Source organism: Fukomys damarensis, unplaced genomic scaffold (assembly GCF_012274545.1).
Source record: "Fukomys damarensis isolate Sample0158 unplaced genomic scaffold, DMR_v1.0_HiC HiC_scaffold_17, whole genome shotgun sequence".
Taxonomy (NCBI): Eukaryota; Metazoa; Chordata; class Mammalia; order Rodentia; family Bathyergidae; genus Fukomys; species Fukomys damarensis.
Window position 1 is genome coordinate 37,758,537 of NW_022900929.1, and position 21,175 is coordinate 37,779,711.

Genomic DNA, 21,175 nt, shown 5'->3' on the forward strand with positions numbered 1-21,175 from the left:
AATCTATTCCAGTACTGGAATTAAAAAAAAAAAAAAAAGTAAGAAGAAAGCAAGCAAGGGAGGGAATGGACAGAGGGAAGACCAGGCCAGCTCCCATGTAGCTCTATAATCCTGCAGAGAGAAAACCTAAGATAAAGAGTCTAGGGCAGCAGGGGAAAGGAGTCGGCTGCAAAAGTCCATCCAGCCAGATATAGACAGTCCCTGCTGAAACTACAAAGTAGTCAAAGACAGATGTAAAGAAATGCTTTTTAAAACCAAAACACCCTTTATTTATGGACACTGAAATCTGAATTTCATATAATTTTCCCACATCAAAAATGATTCTTCTTTATCAACCATATATAAAAATCACCGATAGCTCACAGCCCCGAGGCAGGCCCTGAATTTAGTCTGTGGACTCGTTTGCTCATAAACTCTGGTCTGGCAAACAGTGGGGAGAACTGGTTCACCAATGTTCGGGCATTAAACCAAACAGAAATGGAGCAGTCCTGCCCAGTGAGTATATACTGTCAGATCCACTTTGAAAACGATCATATTTTACTGCCTTTGACAGAAAAAGAGCTCTAGAAATAATCACTGAGTCATGGCAAAAACAACTTTCATACATAGTATGTGATCATAATTTTAAACAGATTATCTATCCATTTTGTAGAAAATACCCTAAAATTATAGCAAGAGATGTATTATTCATTACCATTTTGTCCCTGAGCCGCTCTCCACGGATAACAAAGTCAGCACAGCCATTCTCTTCCTGATGAGGGACTCTGAAGACAGTGACGCTGCTTAGTCCGCTCCCTCCAAGTGGTAGCCATCCGCCACTTGAGTCATCCCGGGTCATCACCACAGCTCGCACTCGGGCATAACTATTACTAAAACAGACGCAGAGATCAGGAATTAGCTTCCCCATAAACAAGAAACAGCCAAGCCCTCAGCCTCGTTTGAGCAAACAATGACCGCATTAGTACACGGTGCCGGAAGTGTTGACTGCTTAGATGACAGCCCACAAAAGGAAACCTTGCTAATAAGTTGGAAGAGGTCAAAACCCACAAACTAACTTTGGAGGTTATCCTTTATTTTGAAGACTAACTTTATAATAAAAGGCTACAGAACTCTACTTGAATTTCTCACTTCAACAGTTTGAGTGTATCTGACTGTATAGAGCAGGTTGTGGAGGATTCCAGAGACAAATACTGTCAAAGTACAGAGGCTACCGTCAGATGTGTGTCCATTCGCTCTAACATAGTAACTGGGACAAATTCTTACCCTATTTCAGAACATTTAATTGTGGGATCTCTTAAACTCCTGGGATATATTAAAAAGTGCCGAAACAAGCTTAGGCTTAGATGCTACATTTTTTAAATTTCTTTTACCGACAGAGAACCTAAATTATATAAGACAAACATTGTTTAAATTATTTATTCAGCAGATCTGTTTAGAGGAGCCTTTCATACCTTCTTTTTGGTAGATTCTATTCTTAAGAGACCACATTCTATTTCATAATCATTTCCATGGTTCTTTACAGAAAATCTGGTAAATTTTTAACATATTAAATATTCTGCACAATTGACATCTAAGTCTTTTACTCTGAAGCTTTCAGTCATTACACATAAAATTCTTTTTAAGAACAGTATGCCTTGCTGGCTTCTTTGAAATTGTACTGAATGTAACTGTTAATCTTTAATATTATGAATATCATTTGAAGTTCTATGTAACAGTTCTGTACTTAGTGTATCTCTGCATGTTCTAAGTGGTTTGCTGTGATTCCTGTTGTCATTGTACTTATAAGTAAGCCTTCCTTTGCTTTTAAAAAACTTTATATACTGTATTTATTTTACTAAGGTATTCTTTACATGCAGTGTTTTCAAATATAAAGATTTTAACAATTCTCACACATGTATACATCTGTTGCTACAGTTCAATTGCCTGTGTCCCCTTGAAGTCCGTATGTTGAAATCTGTTAAGGTTTAGATCTAAAATGTCCCCCACGTCTCAAGCTTGGAGGCAGGGCCTGGTCAGAAAAAGCAGGTCACTGAAGGTGTCCACTGGAAGGGTGCTACCTGGCAGCCATGCAGTTTTGCCTTAAGGACAGTCAACCATGGAATGCAATTACTGAAACTGAGTCAAAACTAAACCTCCCCTCTAAGCTGTAGGCCAGGCATTTTGCCTCAGTGACAGGAAAGTGATTATTACAAAGTCCTTACCCCTCCAAGGTGACTGATGGCATTAGGAAGGAGAGTCTTTGGCAGATGACGAAGTCACTGGAGCAAAGCCCCAGTGGGAGTACTGCCCTTACAAAAGAGATCCCAGGAAACCACCTCATTCTTTCCACCCGGTGATGATGGAAATGGAAGAAGGTGGGACTTCACTGAATAGCGAATCTGCTGCCACCCTGACGCTAGACGGGCCATTCTCCAGAAATACACTTCTGCTATTTATAAGCTACACTATTTATGGAGTTTGTTACGGTACTCCAAAAAGGCCAAATGTATAACCAACATAATTATTAAGATACATAGCATTTTTATTACTTCAGAAGATTGCTTTATGCCTCTTTCCTATCAAATAGGTAAGCAATGTTCTGACTTCTAATGTATAAATTAGTTTTGCCTACTTGGGGCCTTTCCTAAAAATGAAATCCAGCAGAATTATAATTTGTACCCTTTTTGCTTGACTTTTTTTGCTCATTATGTTGTTTTGTGTATTCTAAGTTCATCCCTTTATTTTTAACCAAGCAGTCCGTTAGCTAAATACATGTATCACAATTTATTCTTTCTTACACTGTCAAGCACTAGGACAGTTCCTAGCTGTTGGCAATATGAACAAAGCTTTTGTACAATTTTTTTTTTTTGGTAGAGCTGTTCTTATTTCTCCTAGAAATGAAATTAATGGGTTACAGGCTGTGTTTATCTATGCCAGAAATGAACAATTTTCCAAAGAGGCCGTGCCATCATACACCCCATCGATAACGTATGATGATCTCATGTGCTCCATCTCCGCTGACATGCAGTGCGTTCAGCCCTTTCAATTTTATTCATTGCAATATACACATAGTGGTAACCCACTGTACCTTAACTGCATTTCCCCACAATTAATGATGCAGAATATCTTTTCATATGTTTATTGGCATTTGCTTATCTTCTAAATTTTTGGACCACACTGATATCATGCTATTATTTTACAATTGATTTTTACAAGTTTCTTACATATTCTAGACTAAGTTTTGAATCAGAGAGCAGTATTTTTTTTTTTGGGGGGGTACCAGGGATTGAACTCAGGACCTTATGCTTGCAAGGCAGGTGGCAGCACCACTGAGCTAAATCCCCGGCCCGAGAGTAGTGTGCTTCTAAATCTGTACTGTGTTGTGCTGAAGCGTGAGAATTCCAAGGTCAAACTTCCATAAGGTGGATCTCAGCTCAGCAACTTATTAGCTGCATGACTTGGAGAAAGTTACTCTTCACAAAATGTCAACAGTGCTGATAATAGAATATACTATGTAAGTATTAATTACTATGACAAAAAGCATTTAATTAAAATTGAAGAGGTTGTTGTTTTGTAACTCAAGGCTAGGCAGGACAAGAAAAAGTAAAATTTGCAGGATAAACTGTAATTCTTTATCACTAGAATCAAAATAATTGTTTACATAGAAGCTCTGATAGATTGTGTGTTTACAAGCAACAACTCTAGTTTTTTAGCACTCAGTTATTAAGACTTAACAGTTTCTTATCTGGACCCCATTTTGCCATTGTTCACTTGGAGAATTAAGACAGAAGAGGTATGCATGTGCAAACTTGGTTGGTATAGACATCAAACTGTATTCTTTTGGGGTGAGCTAGAGGAAATATTTCCATTACAAACCAATAGTGATGCATCTTGAGATCATGTGACCATTACTATGTAACCACTTTTTCATGCTTCAACTCTTAAGCCACACGAAAATGCTCTTAAAAGACACTGCTTTGTTTTTCAAAAATGTGTATTTAAAAATTTAAATTGTACCTAAACTTCTGATGGCCAATCTTAGTTGAACAATTATTTTAAATACTTCCTCTCACATACCATATTGTCATTAACATATTCATGACAGGGCTGTAATTTACAAGTCTCCCTGCCAGTAGGTTTGAACCACCAGTGGGCACATATATGGCTGTCCCGTTGGGTGGCTTTTATTAATTTTGTTAGTACAAAGACAAACAGAAGTGATTAAATTCACTTGTACCATCAGTGGTACAAGCCAGTGGGAACATGTTAAACTACCACTTGAATATATTTAGTGCCACTTTAACAGAACACAGGCTGGGTAATTTATAAAGAAAAGAAATTTATTTCCTACAATTCTTGAGCCCAAGGAGCCCCAGGGCAGTTTCCTTGTCTGGCGAGTGTCTAGGTCTCTTGTTTCCAAGACACTGCCTTGAACCGTGAGACCTCAGGAAGGGAGGGTCACAGCTCGGCTCAAGGAACAAGGGCACAAACACCACCTTCCATGCCCTTTTATAGGGGTATCAATCCATTCTTGAGGGCTCCACCCCTATAGCTTGATAAATGCCTTCCAAAAGGCCAAATGTTCTAGTATTATTATAGCATTGAAAATTCAGTTTCAGCATGAATTTGAGGAAGCAAAAACATCAAAACTACTGATGGACAAGCCCAGGTGAGATGTAATGTTGGGCTGGAGTACCATGATAATAATGGACAAGAAGAACAGGCTGACTTAGGTATATTTGGGAAATAGAGCCAAAAGGTCTTGTTGCTAAGGTTGTAAATACAAGGCTAGCGTTCCAAATCATCTAGAATTCTCAACAGTAATCATAAGCCTCATTTTCTACAATTTTCAACTGATATTTCAATGCTGACAAAAGAAAGTAAAAAAGTCACCAAGGCAAATTTGTGCCTCAGCTATAATGATCTATGTAGTTTCTTTTGAAATGGAAGTACTATATTATATATGAGCCTAAACTCTAAAATTATATTTAATGTATTTGGTGGATAAATGCATATGATGGATGCATTTTCAGATTTGTACATAGGCAAAAATTTCCTAATAATCAAATGAAGGGTATAATTAAAAAATAAATAAAAACACCACAAAAACCCTCCCAGCCCTGAGAGCTTTAAATACTGTGTCCTTGGCCTGAAGTGATCTTTTTTAATTACTTTCCTCCCTTGCAGAAGCTCCTTGCTCTGTAATTGCCAATAACATTATATACCACCAATGTGGAGAGGTAGAAGGCCCAAAAGCAGTCTGGCTAATGTACTAAATGTATTTTTTGTTTTATGTGTCTGCTGTAAGGGAAAAAAACAGGTTTAGAATACTTAAAATGTTTAAATCAGGTTTCTTACCAAACATACAGACTCTACCCATATGTTACAACATTTCTTACTATACCAAATACTTTAACAGTCTTAATGATTCTCATTCTTCCCATTTCCTGGCCGCACCAGAAGTTCCCAACTTTGTCTTTTCTTCCACTTTCCTACAACCTAACATACACAGAGCCCAATGCATACCAGAAGACGCTGAAGCACTCCTGAATCTCTGGGGATGTAGGTCAGTGGTACCTCGCCTGCCTGGCAAGAGCAAGGTCCTAAGTTTGACCTCCAGTACTGAGGGGAGAGAAAAAAAAGAGAGAGACAAAGAACTCCAGACTCATATGTGTTAGTATGATACATGGAATATTTCCATAAACCATGGTACTTGTATTAATTGAAGTTCAATTTTGTCAGAATAAAGTAAAAAACAATTGTCTATGACATTTATAAATTAAAAATTATCTTTACTTCCTGTTTTCCTTTCTGTTAGCAGCTCATGTATAAAGAATAACATCTTTCCATTCAAGACTGCAAATGGAAAAAGAAGTTACCAAGCATCTGGCATAGTATTAATTGTAACCGATCTTATATTGGTCTCATTTTCATATTGAAGTATTTTTGTAGTAATTTTACACTTACGCTGTGAATCTATTTAACTAGCACTCAAGCCAATTAATCTGTAAGAAAATGTTATCTTGACAAATCTATAAATCACAGGACCTAAACACCTTTTGCAGAAATTATTTCGTGCTTGTTCACCTCCTGGAAGGGAATGTTTCTAAAATTGCATTCAAATGTGAGTTTTTAGCTATACCTGTATTTTCTTAGGGGCAATAGTATATAGCTTTAATCACAACTGCAACACCATCAATGATTATTACACTGCCCCACCAATTTAAGAACCACTGCTACACAAGCAAACAAAATAACTTGTACTGCTCTGTCTTTGCTCAGGTCTGTTCCCTAAGTTTGGATAAACTTGTAATTGTATACTAGCCACCTATATTTTGGCTGACTGATTTTAAAATTAACATTTCTAAAATAAATTATTTCCTTAGTTCTTCCAGCGCCTCTCTCCTTTCTACTGGCCTCCAACCTTTAACAACAAATTTCCTAGTGTATTTAGCCACTACATTTTCTGGTAATTTGTTCCAAAGCAACAGAAAACAAATACAGTACAAAACATGACAGAAACCTTCTTGAGGATATGCAGGCAATCTATATACAGCAAACAAAGATAATTGTTTTCCATTTGAAACTATAATAGTATTAAAACACTCCCCCACCTTTGGCCCAGTTGAGATGACTCTTAAAATTCCTACGTATGTATTCAGTAAAGCAAGAATTTGTTAGTTTTCCACTGAGGAATGTTTATAATGGCAAAATACCCTTTGCTCTACAGTATACTTTAAGCAAACATTTACCATCCAAATATCAAATATTATTACAGAGACTGGGAACAGGAAAAAAAAGGAAGTACAGTATTTAACAGAAGCGATTTGGAATGATGTAGCATTTCACAGTACAGTACCTGCTTTCCAAACTATGCAGAATATAGAAATTAAGACAACCATGTCACGCCCCATTACTCTTTTCACTTAACTAGTGGGCATTTCTTTACATGTTACATACATAAAGACTTGCGTTTCATTAAAAATATGGAAGTCTGAATTACTCTTTCAGCATTAATAGCTAAACCTGGGGAAAATATTTTCTATGTAGTTATCAATCCAAAGCACTACATGGCATTGTTTAATAACTCCTAGGTTCCAAAGGTGATGCTACCAATTAAAAGCTACAGTCTTGGGTAAATTACTTAAACTCTCTACCCCATTTCCCTGGTCTATAAAACAGGGTTAATAACTATCACAGTGTTATGAGAAGCAACATGTAAAGTGTTAGCCTTTTGCCTGGCTTAGGTGTCTAATAAATAATTATAACAACTTAATTTAGTAGGTCAACTTTCTGATGTTACAGTGTCTGCAATCTGAAACTCTCTGAATTTGTCTCATTTTGTATTTATATGGCTTTCTATAACAAACCCCGAAGGCAACCACTTTAAGAGCTTGTTTGGAGGTTCTAGCCAGGGAGTGCAGTTACTCATATAGCCTTGCCAAAGGAAATGACCCTCCTCTACGGGGTGGTCATCCCCTTAGTGTGCAGCTTTGGGAGGGACACACTTGGAGGGAGGAAGGAAACAGGCGCCTAGGCAGCCAGAGAGCCGAATGAACCCCAGTGGTCAATGGAGTGACATGTTGTAGCCATATCGCCATCGCCCAGCAACCACTTTAAGTAAGAATCATTTTCCACAGCTATGAATCAAGTGATCAGTTATCTACATCTTCCAAGAACTGCTTAAATGATGGAAGCTATTATATCTAATCAAGTCACAGCATCTGGGAAGTCTTCCAGAAAGAGGAAAAATAACACTAAAATCTGAAGGACAGAGTGATTCACAAACTATACCTTTACAATATTTTTTTTTAAAGTTCTGAACAACAGACTCAATCTACCAAAGCAGTTCAACACTGTAACAACTCCGTATGTTCCTGCCTTAGAGCATCACTACTGCCTGTTCCTCATGAATCCTTAACTGTCCCTACAATGATCCTTCGATTCCCTTTCGAAGGTCTGTAGATCTAGGTGAGAAGAACTGAACTATAAATAGTATTCATCATCAACAAGAGATTAGAACACAAAAAAGAGCAAAAGCCAATATTAATACTAGAGTTTATGATGAGGTAAATACAGTAGATAAAATATGGAAAATTTAAAAATAACACTATAGAAAGGAGGTAGCTCTAAGATCCAGAGGCTACTAAAATATAAGATAAATTTCCAGTTGTTTGTGATGGTACACCTGTATCCAAGCTATTTAGGAGAATAAGGAGGGAGGATTGAGAGCTTGGGGCCAGCCAGGGCAACTGTGTGAGACCCTGTCTCAAAAAAATTAGTAAACAAATAAAAAGAGCTAATAACAACACAGCTCATTGTTCCGTGAATTCAATCTCAGTCCCAGAAGAGAAGAAAAGGGACAACACAGAGAAAAAACTAGCCAAATTCATGAATAAAAGCCACGGGGGGGGGGGACTGTCATAAAACATTTAAAAAGAAACGTAACCTTATTTACAATAGAACTGCAAATCAAGAAGATGACAAAAGGCATGACATTTGTTAATATGTAAGTTGATGAGGGTATGGAGGCATAACTCAGTATGACAAGTTTTTGAAGTCCTTTGGAAATACCAATTAAAAATTTAAGATGCATGTTATCTCTGACTCATCAAATTCAAAACTTTAATCAGAGTGGCAGAATACTTTGAATTAACAGCAAGAATGTGTCTGGAGTTTAGGGGGCAGAGATTTAAGAGTCTGCAAGGCCTACCAGCCAATTTGTGTTAGGACAGGGTGGGTTTTAAGAATGGAAAGTAAGGACTGTAAGAATTTCTGAATCAAATCTTCCAGGGAAAAAGTCAAGCAGCTGCTAATGAACCAAGAAAACAGGGATTCCTTTGAGAATCCGAACAAAGATAGTCCTTCCTGATAACATTTCTCTAGTAAGATTGAAATAATGAAGGTCTAGTTTTAGAGGTTTTTCTTACAGTGAGATTTCCATAACTCCTCAGTTTTTCCACACCCAGTTAGCACAGTAAGTCACAGAGCAGGGGTTCAAATAAGGTCTGAATAGAATGCTTATGCTCTTTGAACTCTATTACTGCTAGCATTGACAATATAATTTATTGGTTTTAAAAATAGTATTTACAGGGCTGGGAATTTAGCAGAGCAGCACAGTGCCTGCCTGGCAAGTGCGAGGTCCCGAATTCAACCCCCAGTAACAAAAAAAAAAGTTACTTGAAAATTATATGCATTCAGCTAATCAAAAACAAATTCTTAGCCATGTATGATGGCACATACCTGTAATCCCAGCACTCGGGAGGCTGAGGCAGAAGGCTCACCATGAGTTTGAGGCCATCTTGGGCTACATAGTGAGTTCAAGGCCAGCCTCGACTACATACAAGGCCTCTCGAACAACAACAAAAAAAATTCTTTTATTTCATTCTTCTAAGAAGCTGTATGTAGAATTCCTGTAGGGTAAGCCAAAAGGGAATCTCTTACACATATGCATAAATACACACCTGCCTGCATGCGGGAAATTTAGTATAATCCTGCTTACTGAGTTGTCTGAAGTGTACAGACAAGGCTTCAAACCAGAAAGATTTTATTTTAAAAATAAAATGAACTTCATTTTAAAGTTGACTCTAGCCAAGGGTACCTCATTAGCTTTAGATTTACAAAATCCTTAAAGTCCAAACAGACTGCCACGTCTCCACTCAACATTCTTGAAACTGAGTTTTGAAATGATGAAGTAATCACGCATGTAGAAAGTTAACCTACTCAAATGAAAACACCTGAAGGTACAGTTATTATGGTTTACATGTCCCCTGACACGTCTCACACTCAGAAGGGGTGCCTGGTTGGAAAGGGTGGGTCACTGGGGCATAATTTAGAAGGGTGTATCCCTGTCTCCAGCTCCTTCCTTCTCTTGCTTTCTGACAGCTATGGGTAGAGCACTTCTTTTCCTCTGCCGGGCCTCCCTGCCATTCTGTCTCTGCCTAAGAACCAGCTGGCCATGGATTAAAAACCATGAGTCAAAAATAAGCCTTTCCTCCTTTAATTTGTGGGTGAAGAGTATTTTGTCCCAGAGACAAAAAAAGTAGCTGAGACAGATTACGGTACTATGAGGGAATTATTGCTGTGGTAGAGCTGATCATATGATTCAGAAGCCCTCAAATGGAAGTGGTTTAGGACAGAGTTTTGAAATGTATGAAGGCACCAGCTAGAGAAGCCCGAGAATGCTATAAGCCAAGGATGATGAGAGATTCTGGTCAGAGTTCAAAGACCAGATGATGGAATGCAGACAGTAAGAGCTATGCTTCAGATTTCAGAACAGGGACTTCTCTGGCAGTTGGACTAGAGGGTACATTGTACTCTGGCAGAAATGTGTCTGTATTTTGCCCATGCCCTGAAACTGAAGGAGACTTAAGATTATTAAGGGTGGCAGACTAATTATTAACGTGGCAGAGGAAATTTCAAGGCAGCCCAACATTCAGGCTTTGGCATAGGTATTGCTGGCTGCTTTTAACCAGATTTATGGTAAAAGTGTGGAGCAACTAACTGGGAAAGCTGAATAATTTGAAAATTTTCCAGTTTGGCTAGAAAGTGCTTGTACAATGTCAGGACAAAGGAGAGCACAATCGTAGAGAAAACTAGCATTAACAAGGAACCATGTATTTTGCATCAGGACCATAGAAAAGATGTCTTGAGGGGATTTTAGGAACCAGTAAGATCCCAACCCTGAGGCTCAAAAGTGAAAAAGTGTAACATTTTCAAATGAAATGAGAACGCCTGGGGAACTGGCTTCCTGGGATTCAGTTCACAGTTCTCAGTTATCCAGGCACTCAGAGGCCACTAGAGCATGATTTAAGGGAGCCAGGCTACTGTCCGAGCAGGTGGCAGACCTTAGTATCATCCACATAGTGTTGGGGTTTTCAGGCACACAGAATGCAAGGGTGAATGGATTATGGAGGCTTCCACACAGATTTTGGAAGGCCTGGGAGGCCAGATATTGCACCCTTTAGAGGGCAGTGCATGAAGCTATGGGAGTGATGCCAAAAGCACACTGAAGATGATCCTAGGAGCTGGAAATGCCAGAAACATGGAGAATCAGCTGAGGAAAGTCACAGGCAGTAGTGAAATCAGCCAAAGGAAGAGGGCAAAAAAGCTGCAACCAGCAAGGCTACAAGGGCTACCCAAGACCCTAAGAGTCACATCTCACCATAACTTGGTACCCAGTGCTGGACACAGACCTACAGGATTTAACACATTTTCACTGGCTTGAACCACCAGTGATACATGCAAGATTGTCCCATCAGGCAATCTGTACCACTGGTGATAGAAGTGGTACAGTCATGCATGGGACAGTCATGTGCCACTGGTAGTTCAAGCTGCCGGGCAGCTAGACATGTGAGTTATAGTCCCATTGTGAATGTGTTCATGTTTGTCCTGTTGGGTTTTGGTCTTGCTTTAGTCCCATTCCATTCTAGATCCCCATTTCTCCCTTTTATAATGAGAGTGTTTACCCTGTGCTATTATCTTACTTTCTTATTTTTACAGGGGCTCACTGGTAAGTTTCCCTTCAATCTCACAGACTTTGGACTGGATTTTTTTTAGCAATACTGGAATAAGACATTAGCAACTCCTTGAGATGGACTACATGCATTTTGCAAAATGAGATAGATTTGAGCCTTTTGAGGACTAGGGGCAGAACATTACTGCTTATATCTAAAATGTCTCCTGAAGTCTCATATTCCACAATGAGGCTTGGCTGGAGGGGTGAGTCAATAGGGGCACAACCTGGGAGGGTGTGTTCTTGTCCCAGCTCTTCCCTTCTCTCTCTGTTTCCTGGCTGCCATGAGTTGAGCACTGTTTTTCTTTTCCATCCTGTTTCTGCCTGGACCGTGGACTGCAAACCATGAGCCAAAATAAACCTCTCCTCCTTTAACTTGTGGGTATTGGGTATTTTTCCCAGTGACAAAAATGTGGCCAAGAGAGAAAGAACAATTCCCTAAAGAAATGCAGATCTTACAAGACAAAGTTAAGGTTATGTTCAACAGAAGGAAACTACAAACAGTCATTGCAATATCGAAGGGGGAAACACAGGCATAAACTTAAGAAAAGGTAAAAAAAAAATTAGAAGTGCATCATACATCATGAAAGAAGGTACAAAAATTATGCAGAGTATGTGTTATTCTTGCATAAGCTGGAAGATCAATGAAGAAAATAAACATGAGTTAGATTATTCTAGGTCTCTGTGGGAGAGAGGAGTAAGATTAAACTGATATCTAAGAATAATTATAATAAAAAACAGGACCAGGAAAACCTGGAATAGCCAAAAAGAAGAGACAGAGCTAGGAAGATGCTATTTGAATCCAGCTGCTACTTAACAACGATGGCTGGGCATACAGCAATGTCTTTATTGAAAGAGCAAGAATGTACAATGTTCCATCTATTCTTCTGAACAACCTCAGAACAAGTATCATAAACAAGGAAAAGAGTACTAAAAGCTAACCTCCACAATTATAACCCTGCAGAGATTTGGTCCACTGGTGATGAAGGATGTAAAAATAAGCTGTCAACCTCAGGTAAGAGCTCAGTTAAATAAGGTTTTAATATATGGATCTTAAATTCCCCCCTAAGCTCAGTGGCCAAAGGTTTTGTCACTGGCCTATGACACTAGTGGTGGCAATACAAGGAGGTGAGACCTAGTGGGAGTAAATCAGGTCACTGGAGATACCTGAAGGGAACTTAGGAACTGGACTCTTCTCTCCACTTTCCAGTTGCCATAGATGAGCGGTTTTGTTCCACCATGTGCTCCCCACCATGATGTGCTTGCTCACCACAGGCTCAAAGCAATGGGGCCAAGTAACCATGGATGAAAACCCTTGAACCTGTGAGCCAAAATAAAACTTTAATTTTCTTTGGCTGTTAATCTCAACCAAACTATATTTTGTTGCAGCAACTAATGCTGACTAACATTAGATAAAAAGATCCAAAGAAAGTAACATGGAAAAACATAGCCTAAGTAATAGTATGTAACATATACAAGATGCTTAATTTAGAAAAAAAAAATGGAGCTGGGCATGTTGGCACACACCTGTAATCCCAGCACTCTAGGAGGCTGAGACAGGATGATGGCAAGTTCCAGCTCAGTCTAGGCAACTCAGCCACTTATCATGACTCTTTCTTTAAATGAAACAAACAAACAAACAAACAAAAATATATATATACTACACTATATTATATAATAATAAAATAATGGGCTAGGGATGTAGCTCTTCATGCAAAAGCCCTGGATTCAATTCTCCAGAAGCTCCAAAACTGGGGATGGGGGATTGAAAATAAGCCAAACAATCTTAAGACACTGTTCTTTTTTAAAAAAACAATAATTACCACTGATAATATAGTAATGGCAACAATTCTTACAAACTGCCATTGAAGTTCTGGTAATGGGAGTTCTAAAAATAAATCAAAAGTCTATAAAAGAAAAAGAGAATGTAAGTCTTATCAATCTATGTGGAAAATACTCCTTTTTTTCCCCCAGGGAAAAGTCAGTGACAGGACCCAGAGTAGTTTAGGTAGATGGGAAATATGAAAAGTGAAGTGTAAAGAAAGCCAGGACATTAGCTGTCTTGAAATGCAAAAGGGAATCCTAGTTTATTAGAAGTGCAATTTGAATACAAAAGTACCAACAGAATGGAACAATTTTTATAAAACTAAATTCTCTAGAAATATGGAATAATTAGTAAACCATGAATTGAGATTCTGATCTTTTTGTTAAGCCAGATTATTATCAGACTGCCTTTTAAAAAGGAGTAGCTATAAATAAATGTTTGAATTTCCATTTCACACAAATCCCAGAGTGGCCTATGCTGATGCCTGTAACAGCCTGATAGGTCTTAAACCAATGAACAAGCAAAGCAGCTCTAAGTGATTATAATATTTGCAGAACTGGGGGGGGGGTGTACACAGCCATCTAAAAAGACACTTCTTAATTCACTCCTGCAGCTGCCTTGTAGGAACGCAGGCTCAGTACTATGAAAATGTTTTGATCATTTTAGAGAAGTTGGAAATCCCGCCTATTTGAAATCACCTGATTTCTTTCATGTTAGCTCATTTAAATGTGGCCCGACTTCATCTTCTGTTTTAAAGTTAACAACTCTTCAAACAGAAATATACACTTTTATCTACCTCAATCTTTTTAAAAGGTAAAGAGCTACACAATAAAAATTACAAACTATACAAATAAAAACAGCATGCTTTGGGATCCACCAAACACTGTACGCAACAAGAAACTAGTACTCTATCCTTTAATACATTTTTTTCACTTCAAAGTATTGAATGTGTTTTCCTCTTGAACATAAAATTCAAAGCTTGTAATTTCTGAGAAAACTAACTTGGAAAGCTTCACTTCTTCTTTTGCTCATTCACTATATTCCAAACACAACATTCTCTCTACTCTTTAAATAGGTCTCTGTTCTACTACAAAGTGGCTGCTTACTAGGACCCTCTGCGGATGGTCTGCTGACTGCCTCCTGCTTCAGCACCAGTCAACATAAATCTTCCTTAAAGTGGCACCAGCCTCCACCTCCCTCCACCCTACTCCATCTCTCTATTTCTTTTCCTGATGATGCTATGACTGAGATTTGCTTAATTTGTTTGCTTGTCTCCTAATATGACTTACACAGCATGTGAGAAGGGCCTTTGTTTTACTTGCTCATTACTATATCTCACATTAACTGCGACAAATAAAAAACACAAATTCCCAGTCTCCATCTTAATTTAGTTAATATGCAATAGCCATGACCATCTATGAAAACAATAAAATATTTTATGAAATAAAGACTTAAGTATTTCAGCTTCCTCTACCATATCCTGCTAACTTTCTTTGCAGAAGGTATTCACTCTGCGCTCTTGAGATAAGTAGTTTTGATTTAGGGTAGATAAATAAGAGACTCCAGAAGCAACCCTAATGAGGAACAGGCACAAGTAGATATATTGTTACAACCCAGGCAAAAGCCAGGCCACATAAACTTTTGCCCATTATAGTCAGAAAAGACCGTTTCAGATCACCCAAAGATTCAACTTTTTCCAGGAACCAGATATACTCCTTATTTTAAGAGAGCTGCAGAAAGAGTGGAAAAGGAGAAGAGGAATGAAAAGAAAGTTTTTCCCAAAAGGAGACTATTTTATGCAAAGGACACAGGGGACGAAAGAGCATTAAGGAAAATTAGATATTACAAGATTCAGATAATTATTTTCTTTTGGAGAAAGGGGAAGCAATAACAAAATATATACACCAGCTCACAGTCATATTAAGGACTCAGCTCTTTATTTTAAGAAAAAAATATTCTGAGCAGAAAATAAGCTCTACACTTAAAAAGGAGGGGGAAATCACACTGTCTAATAGGGTGAAAAAAGATATGATGGGGGAGAGGGAGTCAACAGTGGACAGAGGTGTATTATTAATCCAGATGAAAAGCATTGACAGGATGATGTACTAGTTACTTTTCTCTTATTGCTGAGACAAAATATCCAACACCCAGAGTAAAGGCAGAAAGGTTTATCTGGCTTACAGTTCATAATTTCAGTTCATAGGTTTCAGTCCATAATTGGCTGGCTCCAAGGCAGGGTGGCAGAAGGACAAAAGTTCATGGCGGGCAGACAGTAAGTAGCAAAGCAAAAGAGACCTTAACAGCATCTTTCTGCCCCTTTTACCTCATTCAGACTACTCAGGATGGGCAGCACTCACACCTGAATTTCAAAAGTTCTCCCTTAATCCTAGTGCCTGGAGCCTAGCACTGCACCATGAATCAATCACACAATCTAGATTCAAAAACCTCTGAAAAAGAAGCCCCACCTTATTTGCATGAGGCTTGGGAGAGGGGTACACCTAAACAGATGGTAACTGAAAAAAATGGGTCAAAGACTGAATGGACTAAAGACACACCTTGCAGAAAAAAAACCGTCTCTCTCCCCTTGCTTTGAAAACTCTAACTGATCTCTATTACATTTTTGTACTTTTCCAAATGTCTCCAACCTTCAGGATAAAGGTCTTACTAACATACACTTTAAACAAAGAACTAACTCCACATACCTGTAGCCAGTGCTACCATAGTTATTCTCTATGATACTCCTCATGCCACCTCCTACTTGTAAGCTCAAAGATGTTTGTTTTATTCTTTAAATACCTCTTTAAACTGCCGTGTGCCTGGCACAGAACAGGGGCTGAATAAAATGCCTATTGAATAAAGAAACATTTTTTCCTCATTGAGTTTATTGGTACATTTTAGGTATACGGTAAGTTACATTCATCATTGGGATCTTGTACCTTTACATGATAGGTCTTGGTTCTCATTTTTTCCCCATACCCCTGCCCTCTCTTCACCCCCTCCTCCCTTCTCTATCTAAAAATACTTTATTTCCATTTTTTCATTTTCTCATATTTTTTCTTTCCCTTGTTTCCTTTCCCCTACCCTTCCCACTTCTCCTATACCTTTAGCCCTTTTCTTCCTATTTCACATTCTCAATTATACCATTAGGATCTTATGTACAATTATAGTTTTTCATACCAGAGAAACTATTCGGTATTTACAATATGTGTGGCTTATTTATTTCATTTACGAGTATATCTTCAATATGGAATACTCCTTAGCCATAAAGAATGGGAAATTAGAGTCATTCATAGGAAAATAAACATTTTAATGGAGGAGCTGCTTTTTCTAGTTGTTAGCACAATATGGTAAATAAATGGTATTTGAAAAAGAGAAAGATAAGGCAGGAGAGGCATCAGGGGTAGCCCTCAAAGAGCAAAAAGTTATACAGTACATAAAAGTGTGGTATATGAAACAGCAAGGTTTCTCAATATGTGGTTCATAAAATACATACATCAAAATATTCTAACATGTTCACTACAAAACTGACTCCTAAACCTCACCAAAACTTTTGAATCAAGAAAAAAAACTTTCTGAAGGCAAGGCCCAAGAGCATGCTTTGAAAATCAAAACAAAACTCAGGTGAAGTGATACTGCAGTATAATACAGTATGAAAACTACAGAAATGGAGAAAACTCAAATGTATACACACATGTAATATATGATACAACAAAGCACATCAAATCTGTGAACAACAGAAGAGTTATTCAATGAACAGCGCTAGAGGAAAAAGCCTTTAGGAAAAAAATTAAAACTTGAATCTCTACATTAAACTAAAATTATTGAGAAATAATTTTGTTAACTCATAGAAGCTATATCTTTGTAAACTTCCACCAGAGCCAGAAATTATACAGACTGCTATCGCCAACTTCAAGAAAACAGAAAAATCTCTGTATGTCTACAACACCAGACTACTGAAAGACAAATGAGAGATTGGGGAATTGGGGGAAAAACATGTATGTCAAAGATTAATGACATAATTAAAATAAAATCTTACCAATAAGAATAGGCAATTTACAAAGAAAGATACAGGTTGTTCAACCTCACTAATAATCAATGAAATGCAAAATAAAATAATAAGGTAAATTTTTTTTGTTTTTTTACCTACAATGGTAAAAATTAAGTCTAGTATTACAGCCAGTATTCTTACAGCATAGTTTTCACCAGCACTTACGGGAACGTAAATTGTTATGGTGCTTCGGGAATTTTATTCTAAAGAAACAAAAGCATGCTTAGGAGTGTATGCAAAATTGTATATGGAAACATCAATATAGTAAAAAAAAAAAAAAAAAACAGCTGGGAAAGTATTGATAAGACTAGACGTTCAGTCATGTACTACTGGGTAAATTTTGTGTAGGCTGACAGAATAAGTAAAAAATTATTTCAAAATAATATTAGTTATCTCAGTTTTGGAGAAATAATTTTAAGTGTAAAATGCCCCTTAAAAAAACTAACCTGGCCTGCCTGGCAAGCGCAAGGACCCAAGTTCAAACCCCGGTAGCAAAAAAAAAAAAAAAAAAAAAAAAAAAAAAAAACAACAACAACAACAACTAACCCTAAGGGCCAGGGATTTAGCTCAATGGTTCCGACATCTGCCTTGCAAGTGCAAAGGCCCGAGTTCATCCCCAGTCAAAAAAAAAAAAAACAAAAAACAAAAAACCTGAAAAAATTTACAATATGATGTCATCACAGTTATCTCTAAAAAGCAGAAATTATCTTTGTTGTCCTGATCACACAGTAAAATTACCTCAAGTGAAACAAAGTAATCTAAACTTGAATAAATATAATAGCGAGAACCTTATAACAAATATTTATCCAGCCTATTTTATATAGGGTATCTGATTAAAGACATTATCTTAAATTCTAACAACCCTGCAGAGATGCACAGAACTAGTTTCAGAGGGTTAGAGGCTTGTACACTGCATCACTCCATGAGTGCGTGAGCAAGGATTTAAACCCCCACTGTTCTAGTCTGCTCTACAATTAGACGTGATTAGAAAAGAATTGTTGCTCAGCTGCACTTGCGCGCATATTGGGGATGAGCATGCTCTATCAAAATTTGCACTCTCTACACTCTGTAATCTCATGACACCTACCTAAAGAAATCTCCAAGTTTTCGTTTAATCCAATTTCACAAACATGTCCACTTGTCTATTTATCCTTTTCCACTTGTCCTACAACCTTCATCTTCCTCAAAATGTTCAACATCCCAGAACCTCATGGAAATATACTAGAAATACAAAGAACCGAGGAAGTTTTTTGTTTGTTTTTAAAGACAGGGTGTGGTCAGGGGATTTAGCTCAGTGGTGCCGTGGCCTACAACTCAGAGCGCAAGGTCATGTTCCATCCTCGGTACAAAAAAAACACAAAGACAGGGTGCTTGTGTCTTTATGTTCCCCAGAATGGTCTCAAAAATCTCAAACCTGCATTTTCCACTGATACTAGGAAATAGGCACAAATAAATTCCAAGTGTTTTCAAGATCCCAAACCCAAACCACTATAACATTTAAACTTCTTTCAGACTAAGCTGGAGTATATATCAAACATACTACTCTTAGTTTCTACCTCACAATAAGGAATGATTAATTCGTGTAAGCCATTCCCATAAAAACATATTTCTAAAATATAATGAATATTATCGATCATGGGTTAACTCAGTAATACTAATGTCTACTAGACTACATATAGCAACAAGTGCTGAGTAGGAGTTGGGGAATGTAGCTCAGTGGTGAAATATTTGCCCAGCATGTGTCAGGCTCCAAGCGGATCTCCAGAGAGGCTGATGGGAAGGGTAACTGAATGATCTACTTAACCTATAAAAGCAGAAGTGAAACCTTTTACATCCCATACATTAGCTAAATACAGCTGATGTTTTCTTTATTAATAAAAATCATCCTTGCCCTCTAAGAGCTCACAATGAACTAGCAATCAAATTTACATTCATAATTTTCTGTATATATGATCACAAATGGAGTGTACACTTTCCTTTTTAATAGATTAATGGAGATTGACAATTTTTTCTCAAACTGTAGTTATTTCTTCAAAGGTATGCATTGTTCTATTTTTAAATAAAAGCATGCATTTTCAGAGGGTAGAAACAAGAAATACAACAGCATACTAAATGTACAAAAATTGCAAGTGTGAAACAAAGTAGCTATGAGGAACTTGAAAGATGCAGACTAAAGTGAAGCACAACTCCAGCACTTCTTTTGAAATATCTACACCACACAATCTTTTTTCATTCGGAAAATAATTAAATATAAGCAGCTCCCAACTTTCCCAGACAAGCCATTCCATTATTTGATAAAGCCTATCATTTGGAAGTTCCCTTTTGTACAAACAAAAATCTCTCCAACTCTTTAATTTCCATCCACTGACTCTAATTTTACTCTTAGAAATAAGAGTCTAAATTTAATTCCTACCATACGAAAACCAGTTTTCAATTACAGTTTCTGACTGCTAACATTTTTCAGTGACCAACTCTTCTCAAAGCTCCAACTTGACCCGTTTCTACATGTTTTCATCTAATTTAGTTTCTACATATCTTATCACACTGACTACAGATGCATCACAAGGACATGCGTGCTGGAAAAGAGCAACAACTTTTGAGATGGGGTGCTGGCTGATAAACCAGGTTCTTCCACAACAGAAGTGATTCACTGCGGTACCTTTTAAGGTTCCATCCTACTGACTGTATTCTAGACCAATGATGGTGAATTTTTCAGCGCTTTCAATTATAACAAACAGCCCTTGTGGCATGCATGTCATAGGGTTGCCACCACTGTTCTAGACTATAAAAATTATACTCTAGAATGAAGATCAATACAGCTTGTTAATGGCAAAGGAGGTACTTCTCTGGACAATCACCTAAGCTTGCAGAGGGGGAAAAAACCTGCAGTCTCATGAAGTCAGGCATGATGTCAAATTGAATCTGACCAAGAATATGCTCACCTCTGTATGTGAGAATGGGTCCGTTCTGCATGAGAATGTACCGCTATCAATAAAAGGTCCTTTGTCTGCTGGAGAGATGCTTCTTTGGGAATGATCTCCTTATTCTCTCCTTACTTGCTCCAAATAATGAACCTCTCTTCAGTCTTTACTCTTTTGGTTATGAACATCTGCTTTGCATCCACTAAACTGGAACCATGTGGCTTTAGGTTACACCCTCAAGATCTAACAGCTTTTGGGTTTTTTTACTTTTGAGAAAGTACTGATCCATTCTAAATTGTTTGTTCTTAAAAACTGTTTTTTTGTTTTTTGTTTTTTTGCGTTTTTGAGACAGGGTCTCACTATGTAGTTGAGACTGACCTGGAACTCACTATGTATCCCAGGTTGGTCTCAAACTCACAGCGATCCTCCTGCCTCAGCCTCTGGAGTGCTGGGATTACAGGCGTGCACCACCACACCTGGCCAAACTGTTTTTGATATAAAAGAAAACATAGTTTCCTGGTCCACATAAACAGTACATTAATCAAATATCCTACATTGCCCCAAACTGAAACCACATCATTTTTCCACCCTTATGTATCAAGATAGACTTGATAACCTAAACTGTGATCTCCCCACAAAGACTGAAAAAAAAAAAATGGGCTGTAGGACCAAGATGGTAACAGTGGCTACTTTTGAATAAGGATTTTAATAACTTATTTTCTTTGTATGTTTCTCATTTCTTAAATTTCTAAAAAATAAAAAAGCAACTTATCCAAAGACTAAATAATCTATTTCCTAGCAAAATCTTATGCCTATGCTCAAAAAACAATATAAGTGCTGGTTAGTAGCATCAATGGTCTCTAAAAATAAAAAAGATTATTTTTCCA

The 21,175-nt window shown here is 37.6% G+C and overlaps 1 protein-coding gene across 1 annotated transcript in view; it reads right to left on the minus strand.

Annotated features, from left to right (window-relative positions):
- Spred1 (sprouty related EVH1 domain containing 1) overlaps positions 1 to 21,175 on the minus strand; it is an 88,363-nt gene that overhangs the window by 41,243 nt on the left and 25,945 nt on the right. Inside the window, exon 2 of the mRNA XM_010624643.3 lies at positions 695 to 869. Within this exon, the coding sequence (XP_010622945.1) occupies positions 695 to 869 (175 nt within the window). The remainder of the gene's footprint in view (positions 1 to 694; positions 870 to 21,175) is intronic.